The 14,967-nt window shown below is 38.7% G+C and overlaps 1 protein-coding gene across 4 annotated transcripts in view; it reads left to right on the top strand.

Annotated features, from left to right (window-relative positions):
- The first annotated feature begins 1,419 nt into the window (after positions 1-1,419).
- Positions 1,420-14,967, top strand: part of BRAF (B-Raf proto-oncogene, serine/threonine kinase) — a 159,388-nt gene continuing 145,840 nt past the window's right edge. For all 4 annotated transcript variants that reach the window (XM_082632467.1, XM_082632466.1, XM_082632469.1 and 1 more), the window contains exon 1: positions 1,420-1,725. In XM_082632467.1, coding sequence (XP_082488593.1) covers positions 1,606-1,725 — 120 coding nt within the window. In that variant the 5' untranslated portion in view covers positions 1,420-1,605. The remainder of the gene's footprint in view (positions 1,726-14,967) is intronic.

Below are 14,967 nucleotides of genomic sequence, written 5' to 3'. Positions count from 1 at the left end.
GCTTCAGACTAGGATAGCTTGATGACATTATCCCTTAGGATAATCTTCTTGTACACTACTTTTGTCAAGCCACCTTTTGATTTAAATTTAGTGCCTCAAGGTGACTTCTCTACTTGGAAGGGAAAGTATAAAGAAGCTAACAAAGCATACCATGCTCATTCTATAGGTGGTATTTTGTATTTTTCAAGGTAGGGTAATATTAATATCCTGATTAAACAAGCAGTCTCATACACAACTCCTTACCTTGGGAGTAAGGATCTGCTCCTGGGCTCATGGTAACTCTATCCTTACACAGACATTCTGCTTCAGAAGTCAGTAGAACGGCTTTCTATCTCTTGAATCATGGTGAATACAAGAAGGTCACTGGTGACTTTCCCCCTATGGGTGGTACACTTTAAGCTTCTCAGGACTTGATGTTTACGTTACTTTGTGATTAACTGCACACTATCTGGAGCTCACAGTAACTTCCACTGTTTCTCACTCCTATTTCTCCCTTCCTTAGATTTTTTCCCTTTCATATTCCCCTTTCCTTTCACATACATGTGTTTTTAATAATAAATTGGGTTTCTTTAACTAATTCCATTCTGTAATTGGGCCTCTCAAAGGTAATTAACCTCTCTTCTCTTGTTTTCATGCATATTTGGCATAAAGAATTCCTTGGAATATTGTTTATGAGCAGGACAAAAGTATTTAAAATATTTTGAATGATTTTCTTAAAAATAAAAATGATTCAAGTTTGGATGCTTCAAATGTCTAGAATGCTCCATGCCTTGTGCAGGCCCTAGAACATAGAAAGCGACCCACTGACATTTGTTGAATGAATCTGGAAAACGAAAAATAGACTAAACATTTTATTCCTGAACGATGAAGCAAAAAAAGCTTTTAGACTTCCATTTAGGCCCACTTTAACAGGCCAAATCCGTTAATGAAAAGGATCCAAGCATCATTCTCGTAACTTGGCTTTGCCTAAATATATTTCTATCAAATTCTGCTTGACTGTTGCTACCTCGGGGTTTCAAGTCTTATTTTTATGACACGGAGACGTTCGTTATAATGGAAATAACACAAGTAGCATGGGCTTCCCGTCTTTCTCCCTCTAGGATTTCAACTTCTTCTCGAACACCGTCCTCCTCTTCTAGTAAATCCTACATTACAGAACAGGCTTAGGACGGAGGAGAAGAGAATTAATCGGAGCCATGGAAACGGCCGAGCGGAGGAAACGTGTGAGCTGGGAGGTGAGCAGAAGGGCAAGGTACCCTCCCCTGACGACGGCGCCAGGGCGCTCCGAGGATCACGTCACGCACCTCAGGTGACGTCACGACCGTGACACGCGGGTGACGCCGTTGCCGCGGCGACTTCTAGTCGTCTCCGCCCCCTGCCCCCGCCCCCCGCCTAGCGTCCTCCCCCCAATCCCCTCAGGCTCAGCCGCGCCGGGGGCAGCAGGCCGGTTCCCGAGGTGGCCCAGGCGTCCTCCCGCCGCAGGCGCCGCCCGGGCCGTCCCTCCCCGCCGCCCCCCGCCCTCCGCCTCCGCCTCCCCCCGCCCTCCGCCTCCCTTCCCCCTCCCCGCCCAGCAGCGGTCGCTCGGGCCAGGCTCTCGGTTATAAGATGGCGGCGCTGAGCGGCGGCGGCGGCGCGGAGCAGGGCCAGGCTCTGTTCAACGGGGACATGGAGCCCGAGGCCGGCGCCGCGGCCTCTTCGGCTGCGGACCCGGCCATTCCCGAGGAGGTGAGTGCCGGCGCGCCCTGCACCCCTCCCGTCTTGGGGCTCGGCTGGCTGATGTTTATTTTGGGGAGAGAGGTGGCGGTGGGGGCTCTGGTGCCCTCAGCCACCTTCCCTTCTGGGCGCTGCGGGCTGGGAGACGGGCATTCCCCTCCTGTGCCTCTCCGTCATGCAGCTCCTCGCTACGTAAACACACACAATGGCCCAGGGGGTTTTCCCTGGCCCGCACTTGGGGCTTGAGGGATTCGGGCAGCGGTGGTGGAGCAGGAGGCTATCAATAGGGGGCGAGACTCAGGGGTGGTCCGGTCCGAGAAGGTCACGGCTGGCTGAAGGTAGCCAGCCTCGCGTCTGCTGGATGTTTTCTTTATTTTGGGTGGGGGGCGGGGGAGGCTGGCGGCGGCATCTGGGTGGAAGATGTCGGTCAGTAGCCGGGGCCGGGACCCCAGCCCGAGTTAGCGTTGTATGTAATTATTACACGGTCACGGTGATGATGGGGCGATCGTTCCCTCTCTGCTCTCCCTGACTGCCTCTTTTCAGGCCGCTGCCCTCTCTTACACTTCTCTACTTGTTAGGGGAGATTGCTCTTCACCTGTTTTAACCAGCGGATGGTCTTTACTTTTTCAACCCTAAATGCCACTGTTTACGTTCTTTCTCCCATCCCGGTCTCAGGCCCCCGATTCCTAATGTTTGTCCGTATTCTGTCGCCGACCGGTAACCCCCATCCCAGTTCCATCTGCTGCCCCGCTCCTTTGCCAGTGGTCGGACCTGCCTGCCTTCTAACCTCAGCTTCTACTTAAGACCATTTTTGCACTTCTCTTATCTTAGTCCTGTTGAGGCCTTCTACTTCATTTCACCGCTCGCTAACGTTGTTATCGTCACAAATCCTTCTGAACGCTTTGGAGCTACTTACTTTCTGAATCGTGAAGCTGTCAAGATCCCGTCAGGTTTTACTTGCACTTCCATTGTGCATCCACACCTCTTTGTTTATTCCTACGCTTTTTTTTTTAAATAGGTGTGATTGATTTCTTTCCGTTGTCTTCCTTTTTGTCCCAATTTTTTTCTTTTACTTTTTCGTCTTCAGTCCTTGCTTCTCTCAGCCATTATTTAGCCTCTTATCACCTTGTCAAATGACTTTATTTACATTTTGGTTTTTGTTACGTAAAATTTATTACATTTAGTGTTTGGTATTGTATTACATAAAATAATACACTTCATTGTACTTTACAAATAATGAGATAATATATGGTATAATAACTGTGCTTTACAATTATTGATTAGATAATGTGACTTGCTCTGTTGACTTTGCTCAAAGTTCTTTCCTCTCTACTACAGTACTTACAGTTTGTTTCCCAATTCTCATAACGTCTCGTTCTTCTGTCAATGCAATTCTCTTTTTCCTGCTTCATCAACTTTACTTTGGAAATTCATTAGATATGGTTGCTCTATTCAGTATCAGTTTGTTCACAATAATATTTGTTTTTCATTCTCTTATACCACTTCCATCTATGCCCAAGATGTGTTCTGTACCATCATTTGATCTCATATAAATTTCTCATGTATACATACATATATATATATCTTTTATGAATATATATATCTTTTACACCACTTTCCGCTTACTTTTCTGTTTGCATTTCTGCTCAGATCAGTTTCCTCTAATATCTGTTCATTTCCCCCAACTTCTTGGATTTTAAGGATAGCACTCTTTCCTTCTTCCATTTCCTAGTTTATTCTGTTTCCCTTGTCCCCAGTTGCCATTCATTCTGCCTTGTTTCCTGGCTTTTGGTACTTACTTGCTGAAGCTTCCTCTTGTCTTCCCCACACCTCCACATTCTTTCTTATTTATAAACAGCTTTGTTCCGTTGACATGGAAATTTATTTTTAGGATACATTGTTTTTATGGATAAATACTAGGGGTCCCATCTGCTGTCTATTTTTTCCATGAATCGGATATGCCTTTGTCTTACTCTGCACAGGTGCCTCTAGGCTTGCTTTACTCTGTAGTGCATGTGTGGTTTTATTGAATTGTATCTAGAAGAATGGGTGAATTAATGGGCATGGGTTATGAAATCGTAATTCTCTGATTATAACATTGTCTTCGTTGAGAACTTTGTTTCAGAGTTATTAGAACAGTTTGTAATGATATAGAGAAGCCTTTTGTTAAGTACAATGTCCGCTCTCTTGTTTGAAAGGGCCGGATTATATGAACTCTACTCTCTGAAGATTCTGATTCAGTAGGTGAGAGCTAGGGCCATGAGTTTCTGTTATTTGGCACACTTCCTGGGCAGTTATCATGCATCAATACTTGAGAACCTCGAGGCTAGATGAATTTAAACCTCAAGTTTAAATTGGCAATAACTGGAAAGCATATGAGTATCTCTTGAAACCATAAGGATACTCAACTAATTTTAATTACTTAGAAGTGTTTCCCACTGCCTCCTCCACCCAGGCTTTAATGGTTAATGATGAATAGTAGTTTTTCCTCCGTATTTTCTTACAGGAACTTATAATAAATGTATTTGACTGGGGGAAGGGGGAGTAAAGGGTTAAAAATGAATCTCTTTCTAATATAGATATCAGTGTTATGGGTGGTAGAATAAAGTACTCCAAGAAATAATTTTAAGTTTGAAGTTGGTATTTGTTTATCCACTGGAAACTGAAATGTACTGTGGTCTTTTAATTGAACTGTCTTCTGTGCACTTAAAGAGATATAATTGTCAAGTGCATGGAAAGAAATGAAAAAAAGGTGTCTAAAGAATTACCTTACTTGACAGTAAAATACAGGTTTTAAAAAGTTTCTCAGAGTAAAAGCACATTTATTATTGAAAAATTAGAAAAATGTAAGTACAAAAAGTTTGAGAAAATTATCTGTAATCTTGCCACTAAGATATAATTACTATAAACATTTTAGCGTATGTCCATATACTCCTTTTTTATGCTTGTGTAATGTATGTGGTTTTGTAATATTTTTAAACTTAGCAGGTAGTAAAACATTTTACTTATACACTGTGATTTTTTTTGTTTTGTTTTGGTTTGTTGTTGTTGTTTTTGCGGTACGCGGGCCTCTCACCGTTGTGGCCTCTCCCGTTGTGGAGCACAGGCTCCGGACGCGCAGGCTCAGCGGCCATGGCTCACGGGCCCAGCCACTCCGCCGCATGTGGGATCTTCCCGGACCGGGGCACGAACCCGCGTCCCCTGCATCGGCAGGCGGGCTCTCAACCACTGTGCCACCAGGGAAGCCCTACACTGTGATTTTAACAATTTTTTTATATTAGGTTGTTTCTGATTTTTTTTATTCTTGTTATCAAACATCTTGAACACAGAATGTAGATTTAGTTTTTAAAATTACGTTGGTAAGTGAACAAATTTCAAATCCTGTATTTGTAAGTATTACTTTGTAGATGCTCAGAATAGAATATTCTGGTAAATAACAGGAGCTTATTTATCAAATATTTATCAAATAAATGTGCTTATACTTTTGGCATTAAACGTTTACTTCTGACCATTTATATTTCCCTGATGTTACTTTCTTTCTGTGACAATATGGTATAATAAGGGACAATGTGACTATATGATATAAAAAATACATTTATTGAAAAAAATGTGTTATGCCAGGCAGGGTGTGATGTTTATTAACTGTTCTTCTTTTATTTTTGTAGAAGGGTGCCTCTTAAAATTGCATTACAATTAAAATTGTATTGTTTTCAAGATCTCTTATCACCAATCTTAGTTAAGCTGTATAATTATAATAATGCATCGACTAAGTAGTATTCTGGGATGGAATATCCTTTATGATGAGGTCCACTGTATTAAAACACATCTTTATGAATCATGCCAAACCAGGTTGGAGTACATCATACTTTTAAAAAGTGGTAGGCCCACTAAACTTTGTGTTTCTGTAGTTCTGGCTATTGCTGTTAATACTTGTTAAGATACATTCAAAGGTGGACAAAACATGCCTGTTAGGTAAAACCATAAAAGAACTGTGTGTCTTTCGTGTTTCTAGCGTTCCCTTTCTGTAGTCTTTCTCTCTTATCATTTAATAAACTCCCTCCTTTAGGCATCTGCTCACCTCTTCCTTTATTTAGAATTTTTTCTGATATCAGTCACATATATATGCTGACTGTTAAAGGAATTGATTGTCAGTAAACGGATTAAGAAAGGAACGTTGGAACTGAGTACTTGAATCCTTGAATGTAGTAGAACCTGAAAGCAAACTTGATTGAATTGTATTTAGATAATAGGCCAGAAAAATTATATTAAGATAACAGGCTAGAGAAGTCTGATTTATCTTGATTCCCTGTCTCTGGCTTTGCTGTTTAGGAAGCTGATCAGGTCTTAACAACTGGAAACCTATGTTCTGTGAGTGGTAGGGAAGAAAGGGAGGGAGCAGGCTACATTGCTTTGTTAGCATTTTCTAAGACTTGATGCTTACCTTGTTAAAGAATGCGACAGCTCTTAAGTGTTCTTCGTGTTTCTCCAGCCATAAAGCTGTTTTTCTCCTTTAGAAATGCAAAAGTGCATTTTTAAAATTTGACATCTTGATATTAATTTAGCTGAGCACTTAGTGGACATTTTTTGTCATAATCCTCTTTTATGAAATTCAGTATGTTCCTATGCTTCCTATATTTCTGCCTCAAATTATCTTTGAAATAAGCCTTTATAGTCAATGGCTCTTACTGGACTTGTCTTCCTCAAAAGTTGAATTGTTTTAAGTCCTTTACTCATTCTCCTTGTCCAGTTCATCTACATTGGTTATTCTGTAAAGTCAGGATCAGAAGTAGTTATACAACTTCTGAATTCAAAATAGATGAGCCTGTTTAGGAGCTTTTCTGTTTCGTAAGCAGTGCTTTCATAGTCATAGTGTTGTTGATACTTAATATAAGAACCAAAAATTTAGCTTCATTTCTTCCATTCCTTCCTTAAATATTTGGTGGAGAGACATTGACATGTTCTGGGAGGTAGTATTTATTTTTCAGCTTTCTTTTGTCTACCAATCCAATTTACTGTTATGCATAATTAGCAGGGTAGTCAGAAGAAACTCTTTAATACAGCCTCCACCCTAACAGTAAGCAGTTTTTTTTTCCCCTTTACCCTCTGAGATTATTTTGGTTTCCATGTTTCCTCTTGGTCTTAAAAAACTATTATTCTTGTTCCTTCCCATTCAGGACTATGCTTATAGAGGGAAAGTGATGCTCAATAACATTACATTTCTTTCTGGGTCCTGGGAATGCCCTTGGTAAAGAATATAAAAATTGCTCTGAACTCAATTAACTTTATATCTTCTGGAAGCTCTGTAACATCAAATGAAACATCATTTTCATTCTTGTAATGTAGCTGCAGTTATTGACAGCACTTTGGGAACAAATGTACTGTAGGGCGGTGGTTTTCCAATTATTATAGAGCTTTAGCACCGTTTTTAAAAAACACATTAGCACTGTAAGAAATACAGATTTTGAGTTGCTCTAATACCTATATACATGAAGCAGTTTTTGTCTGTTTTGTACATTTTTTAAATCCTCATCTGGCACATACATACTCAGATAGTTAGTGAAAGAGTTAATGTGTACAAAACAGAGAATATAGCCAATATTTTATAGTAACTTTATTTATTTATTTTAATTTTTTTATTTTTGGCTGTGTTGGTTCTTCATTGCTGCGCGCGGGCTCTTTCTAGGTGCGGTGAGCGGGGGCTACTCTTCGTTGCGGTGTGCAGGCTTCTCATTGCGGTGGCTTCTCTTGTTGCGGAGCACGGGCTCTAGGCACACGGGCTTCAGTAGTTGTGTCTCGTGGGCTCTAGAGCACAGGCTCAGTAGTTGTGGTGCACGGGCTTAGTTGCTCCGCGGCATGTGGGATCTTCCCGGACCAGGGCTCGAACCCGTGTGCCCTGCATAGGCAGGCAGATTCTTAACCACTGCACCACCAGGGAAGCCCTATAGTAACTTTAAATGGAGTATAATCTGTAAAATTTTTCCATCACTATGTTGTACACCTGAAACTATAATATTGTAAATCAACTATACCTTAGTTAAAGAAATTTTTTTAAAATAATTAGTGAATGAAACCCTATTAGATATGGTGCACTCTGATTTTTCTATACCATTAAGTGCTCTTTTTTTAAAGCTACTCATAAAATCAATTTATTAAATTGACAACCACCTAATTGCAACAGACAGTTGGAAAAACAGTTTTGAGGCTATCAAGGACTTTCTTCAGACATTACCTCAAGGCTCTATTTAGTCCCACTACACCTTAACTATTGAAGTTCTTCATTTATCTGCATTACATGTTGGTTTCCTTGGGGAAAAAAAAAAGGCTTAATGGCTGTAAATATTTTAGAGCTACTGTGTGTGGAAGGGAGATTTGTGCTGACATGAATCTTCCCAAGTGTAATAATCTGTGTAGAGAATTTCAACAACTTGTGTTTAAGGCAGTGGTCAGCAGACTTGTGTAAATGGTCAAGTGGTAAATATTTTAGTTATTGTGGGTCTAAGTGCTCTGTCTCTGTCACAAGGACTGAACAGACTCAAAAATGGTATTGCAGCGTAAAAGCAGCTAATAGACAATATGTAAATGAATGAGTGTGACTGTGTTCCAATAAAACTTACTTATGGACACTGAAATTTGAATGTGTCATGAAATATTCTCTTTTTTTTTTCATTTAAAGATGTAAAAACCATTCTTAGTTTGTGAGCTGTACAAAAAACAGGTGGTGGGCCAGATTTAGTTCATGGGCCAAAGTTTTCAGACTCCTGGTCTAGGGGAGACTAAGTATATCATATTTGAGGTTCTGAAATTAAGGTGTGGGTTAGAGTTCTATAAAAAGTTCATAACTGCTTTTTAAAAATCGGGTTTATTGGGATATAATTTACACATACTATAATGTACCATTTTAAACACACAGTTTGATGAGTTTTGACACATGTATATAGTCATGTAACTACTGCCGCAGTCAAGAGATAGAACTTTTGATGGAAAAGTTCCCCAGTTCCTCTTTGCATTCATTTTCCTCCCCACCCCACCTCCAGCCCCTGGCAAACACTGGTCTGATCTCTAGCTTTGCCTTTTCCAGAAAGTCATATACATGAAAACATACAGTATGTGGTCTTACGTATTTGGCTTCTTTCCTTTAGTTTGATATTTTTGAGATTCGCCCGTGTCGTTGCATGTATCAGTAATTCGTTTCTGTTTATTGCTGAGTAGTATCGTGTGGATGTAGCATGACTTAGTTCTACATTTACCAGTTGATGAGTAGTAGGGTTCTTTCTAGTTTTCAGCAGTTATTAAGGTTGCTGTAAGTGTTTGGGTTCGGGTTTTGTGTGGACACTCATTTTTATTTCTCTTGAGTAAGGACCTAGAGCTTGGACTGGTGGGTCGTATGGTAAGTATATACTGATATTTAACTTTATAAGAAAGTGCCAAACTTTTCTAAAGCAATAGAAACCATTTTGCGTTGCCACCCACAATGAATGAGAGTTCCAAACTCTCTCCTTGTCATGTCCGTCTTGTTAGTTTTAGCCATTCTAGTATGTATGCAGTATTGTGGTTTTAATTTGCGTTTTCCTAATGACTAATGATGTTGGACATCTGTATATATGCTTATTTACTACCCATATATTTTCTTTGGTGCAGTATCCATTCACATCTTTTTATTCAGTATTTACCTTCTTATTATGGAGTTGTAAGAGTACTATATACATATTCTAGATACAAGTTCTTTGTATCAGATATGTGTTTTGCACGTGCCTCCCAGTCTATGGCTTGTCTTTTCATTTTCCTAAGTGTCCTTTGAAGAGTAGAAGTTTTATTTTTGATGAAATCCAATTTATCAATTTTTTTTTTTTAGGTTTCATGCTTTTCGTGTCTTACCCAGTATATCTTTGCCTAACTTAAGGTCATAAAATTTTCTCCCATGTTTTCTTCTAGAAGTTTTACAGTTTTAGCTTTTACATTTAGGTCTATCATCCATTTGGAGTTATTTTTTTATATGTATTGTGAGATAGGGTTAAGGTTTGTTCATTCTTTTTCATATGGATGTCCAGTTTCACCTTTCTTGAAGAGACTAACCTTTTTCTGTTGAATTACCTTGGCACTTTTATTGAAATCAGTTGATGATGTTTGTGAGTTTTATACTCTGTTTTATTGACATATATGTCTCTTCTTTGGCTGGTACCACACTATCTTGATTGCTTTATAGTTCAGTCTTTTTTTTTTTTTAATATTTGTTTATTTATTTATTTGGTTGTGCCGCGTCTTAGTTGCGGCAGGTGGGCTCCTTAGTTGCAGCTCACTGGCTCCTTAGTTGTGGCACGTGGGGTCCTTAGTGGTGGCATGCGAACCCTTAGTTGCAGCATGCATGTGGGATCTAGTTCCCTCACCAGGGATTGAACCCGGGACCCTTGCATTGGGAGCTCGGAGTCTTATCCACTGTGCCACCAGGGAAGTCCCTATAGTTCAGTCTTAAAATTAGGTAGATCCAGTTCATAGGATTTTTAGAACTTTAAAATTTGATTTTTAAAATTTTTTGTGCTATTGTCTTTTGAAAGGACAGGGTTCATAATTTGCTTCCAGTTCTCAAAGTTGTCTTCTACTCAAAAAAAGCTTAAGACTTACCATGGTATATAGTTAACACACCCCTATCTTGAATCATTTGATGTAGAGGTTGTGAAAAGTGGCAGGTAAAGAAACATGTTTCATCCAAAATTAATTTTTTTATAAGAATTGAAGGCGATACCTAATAGGTGGCACCAAAAAGTCAATGTCTTTTTTTTCCACCATATTTCAAAAATGTTAACTGTAATCAAGATACGTTTAGGAGAAAGTGAATATGCTAAGATGTTTATTCACCAAAAAAGTCATGGAAAATGTCAATCAAGTGGTGGGGGATACTAGTTTATAATACTAGCTGTGTCATTTTCCATCTTCAGCGTGCGTTTTTCCATTTGAAACCTATGTCATGTTCTGTGATGTTCCAGAATTAACACCTTTATTACTCTTAGAGGCATCATTAAATTGTTGTTACTAAGGATAAGCATATGATGGTTGTTGGTCATATTTCTACCTTTTCCATTTGGACCGATAGGACCCTTTACCTTGTTTTAAATTATAGTGGTAGTAGCTTTTCACTGCTTAGCCTGGAGGGCTTCCCTACCATATAAAATGATATTTCTAGTTATGATTTTTGCTTAAGAATTATGAACAAGTTTCCTGATTTTTTTGTTTTTTAAGTTTCATTATGAAGAAAGAAAGACTTAAGTCTTAAAAATGAGCATAAGTCTTGAATATCTGACAAGTACAGGGTCATGTGACAGTTGGGAAGGTAGATACTGTTCAGCCTTTCGTTCATGTTGTAAGTAGTAGTAGTCTAATTGTATTTGGCTACCTTGCAAATTTGGAAATGGCACTTACAGGGAGAGAGAACCATAACATTTTGGAGACTATTTTCAACTGTTCTTCCAAAATTAGTGTGTTTTAAAAAAAGTATGCATCTCCTTATTGTAAAAGATGCCTTGTGGTTTTTTTTTTTTTTCTTTTTTCTTTGCGGTACGCGGGCCTCTCACTGTTGTGGCCTCTCTCGTTGTGGAGCACAGGCTCCGGACGCTCAGGCTCATGGCTCTCGGGCCCAGCTGCTCCGCGGCACGCGGGGTCCTCCCGGACCGGGGCACAACCCGCGTCCCCTGCATCGGCAGGCAGACTCCCAACCACTGCGCCACCAGGGAAGCCTGATGCCTTGTGTTTAAATTAAGAAATACTCTACTCTTCTTTTACGTTTTTTCTTTCACTAAATATATAACCTTTAAGTTAATAACACCAGAAAAATTTGACTTTTTATTTCCAGAACAGCTTAAATTAAATAAAAATTTAGGATGCTTTGAATTAGTCACTTACCTTTAAACAGGTAAGTATTTTGAAACACTTTAAAATACTGCTTGGGGTTGTTCCTCCATTGACCTAGGATTTTTAAACTGTATTTACTACATTACAGAACTTATTTTGCAAAGTAAATTTCTTTTTTTAAAAAATTAATTAATTTTTGGCAGCATTGGGTCGTTGTTGCTGAGCGCGGGCTTTCTGTAGTTGCGGCGAGCGGGGGCTACACTTCGTTGCGGTGCGTGGGCTTCTCATTGCGGTGGCTTCTTCTCTTATTGCGGAGCACGGGCTCTAGGCACGCGGGCTTCAGTAGTTGTGGCTTGCGGGCTCTAGAGCGCAGGCTCGTAGTTGTGGCGCACAGGCTTAGTTGCTCCGCAGAATGTAGCATCTTCCCAGACCAGGGCTCGAACCTGTGTTCTCTACATTGGCAGGCAGAGTCTTAACCACTGTGCCACCAGGGAAGCCCACAAAGTAAATTTCTGTTTGAGTTTATAGAGGTGCTCTATTAAAGAGGATTACTAGGCCCAGCAGTAACATTGTAAATAGTTATTAGAACCTCTGTTTTTTGTTTGTTCGTTTTGTTTTGTCACCTTGGATCTAATCCCATTTCGTCTGTTTTAAAGTTTATACTCTCTACTTAGAAATCTGTCTGTAGCATAGAGGGAAAAAACTCCAAGTTACTAATTTGAGAGTTTTATTTTTAAAGTGTTCTTATTAGCATAATTTCTGGTAATGTTGTATGAAGGTAATTTAATTCCCATTTATTATTTTTTTAAAATTCTATCTTTTCTATGAATCCCAAACAATTATTGCTTTTGTAACTTTTTTTTTGCTATAAAAAGTTAAAGAACTATTGTGAATTATTCCTAAATAACTCAGAATTCATTTTTTACACATTATATTACTATATTTCCATGGGAATGGTGTCAGAGAACTTCAGATAGTAAAGACATTATGATTCAGTATAGTCCTTACGTTCCTGTTTTACAACCACTGAAAATGTTCATTTCATCTTAGTTTTTACATGCTTCTATGATTTGAAATATTCTACCCATATATTCTTCCTGCACATGTCTTCTCATGTTAATAATAAATTACACAATCTTAAGTCTCATTATACAAGAATTTAGTTCATTGTAACTTCTGATAACTCTATTGCAGATGATTTTCTACTACTGAGTTTGGCACTTTTTAAGTTTCTATATGAACTTATGAATCAAACTTTTGGTTATTGGTTATCATGGATGGCTATTTGAGAGAAAAGTTTAATTATAAAGTCATAACTATTCTATGTCATAGCCATTCATATGCTGCTTGCTTTTCACTGGCAACTCTTGATCCTTCTCCTCCTGCTGCTAGGTTAAGTAAGATTAAGAATTTATCACTCTAATTAAGGTATTGGTGGTATTGATGCTTTACACAAGAAGATGCTGAGAGAGATATTCGATTGAGTGATATTAAGAGAGAAGAGGAGGGGAAATGAAGATAGTGAAGACTTTTCCTATAAAGGGAAAAGAGAAATGGGGCCATAGGTAGTGAAGGAGATGGGGTCAAGGAATTTTTTTTTGATGAAAAAAATAAGGGCATATATTGTAAGAATGAACCATTAGGGAGTAAAAATGTGATTTCAGGAGAGAGAGAGAAGAATTGCCGGAGCAATGTCTGAAGAGGCAAAAGGGAGAGGGATTTGGTGTACAAGTGGAAGGGTTGGCTCTCAGTAGGAGCATAGACACTTTATCTTTGATAATAAGTGGTAAGGCAGAATATGTAGAATAGTGATGCTGATAGGTAGATAGATGTGATGCTGGGAATCTGTACATGTTCTCTTCCAGTTGCTTCATTTTTTTTTTTGGTGAAGTAAGACTCAAGGTTATCAGTGAAGAGTAAGTCTTGGGGATGTGGTGTTGTAAGGAGGAAGATGAAGGTGTTAAAAGTTGTTAGGGAGCATGTGAGAGTGAATGGACTAGGAACAAATAGTGAAATTGATAGGCAATATTAGGTTATGTTACTTAATATTTACTTGCTGATGTCCAGACAGCATTGTGGGCCTCCTAACTTGTCCTCAGGTCAAAGTTCATTGTAACTTGCCAAAGCAATTTAATAATTGATATGAGTCATTCTCATTTTGACTCACAAACATAGAAGCATTGGGAAATAGAACATGAATTATTACTTCTTCATGAAGTATCTGCCATTATCCTGCTATGAATGTAAGCTAAATTTGGAGAGGTCTGGTTGCTAATTTTCTCTTTAAAAATAATTCTTTCTTTCTTGAAATTTTTTTGAATATTTATTGTTTTGTCTATATAGAATAGCATCCCCACCATTGTAGTCTTAATTTTTATACTGTATAGTGAAGCAATTGCTATCCTGTTATTTTCTTTTAAAAACTCTCCAAATTTGACCTGTCTTTGCTCATGCTTTTCCTGCTGCCTGAAATATAGATTCCTTCCTCGTACCCATCCCCCAAACCTTTCAGACTTAGTTCACTTATTGTAGGAAGCCTTCCTTAACCTCTTTCCAAGGCCTAGTTAGGTGCTTCTACTTTGTGCTTTTATAGCATCCTGAGGTATACCTATATCATTTTACTTTCTACATTGTATTATAGGTTTTTTGTTGGTATCTGTCTACTCCCTCTAGACCAGCACTGTTCAGTCAAAATATCTGTCATCATGGAAATGTTCCCTGCTGTCCAGTATGTCCACATGTGGTTCTTGTGTACTCAAAATGTGTATAGTAGGACTGAGGAACTGGCTTTTAAATTTTATTTGATTTAAATTAATTTAAATTTAGTCACACTTAGCTAGTTGGCTACCTTGATCAGTACAGTTCTAGACCTTTTAAAAGTCAAGGCTTACTTATTTACAAAACAGAAACAGAGTCACAGACATAGAAAACAAATTTATGGTCACCAAAGGGGAAAAGAGAGGGGGAGGGAGGGATAAATTAGGAGTTTGGGATTAACAGATACACACTACTGTATATAAAATAGATAAACAACAAGGACCTACTGTATAGCACAGGGAACTATATTCAGTATCTTGTAATAACCTATAATGGAAAAGAATCTGGAAAAGAATATATATATATTATGTATAGGTATACACATAACTGAATCACTTTGCTGTATACTTGAAACTAATACATTGTAAATCAGCTATACTTCAGTAAAATAGATAAGTAGTCAAGGTTCGTGTGGGATTCATATTTATTTTCTCACTGCTTACCAAGAGTACTTAATCCTACTTAAATGATTGCATTCTTTTTCAGTGCTCTTAGTCCAGATAGTTCTCGCTCACCTGGAATATGGCAATTTTCTTCTCTAGACTTGTGTTCTTAACCACAGCTTTCCAGTTTGTTTTCAGAATTATTTTGAAG

This window comes from Mesoplodon mirus (genome assembly GCF_964341445.2).
Source record: "Mesoplodon mirus genome assembly, chromosome: 9".
Taxonomy (NCBI): Eukaryota; Metazoa; Chordata; class Mammalia; order Artiodactyla; family Ziphiidae; genus Mesoplodon; species Mesoplodon mirus.
Note: the sequence above shows the minus strand (reverse complement) of the source record. Positions and strands in the feature narration are given on the sequence as shown.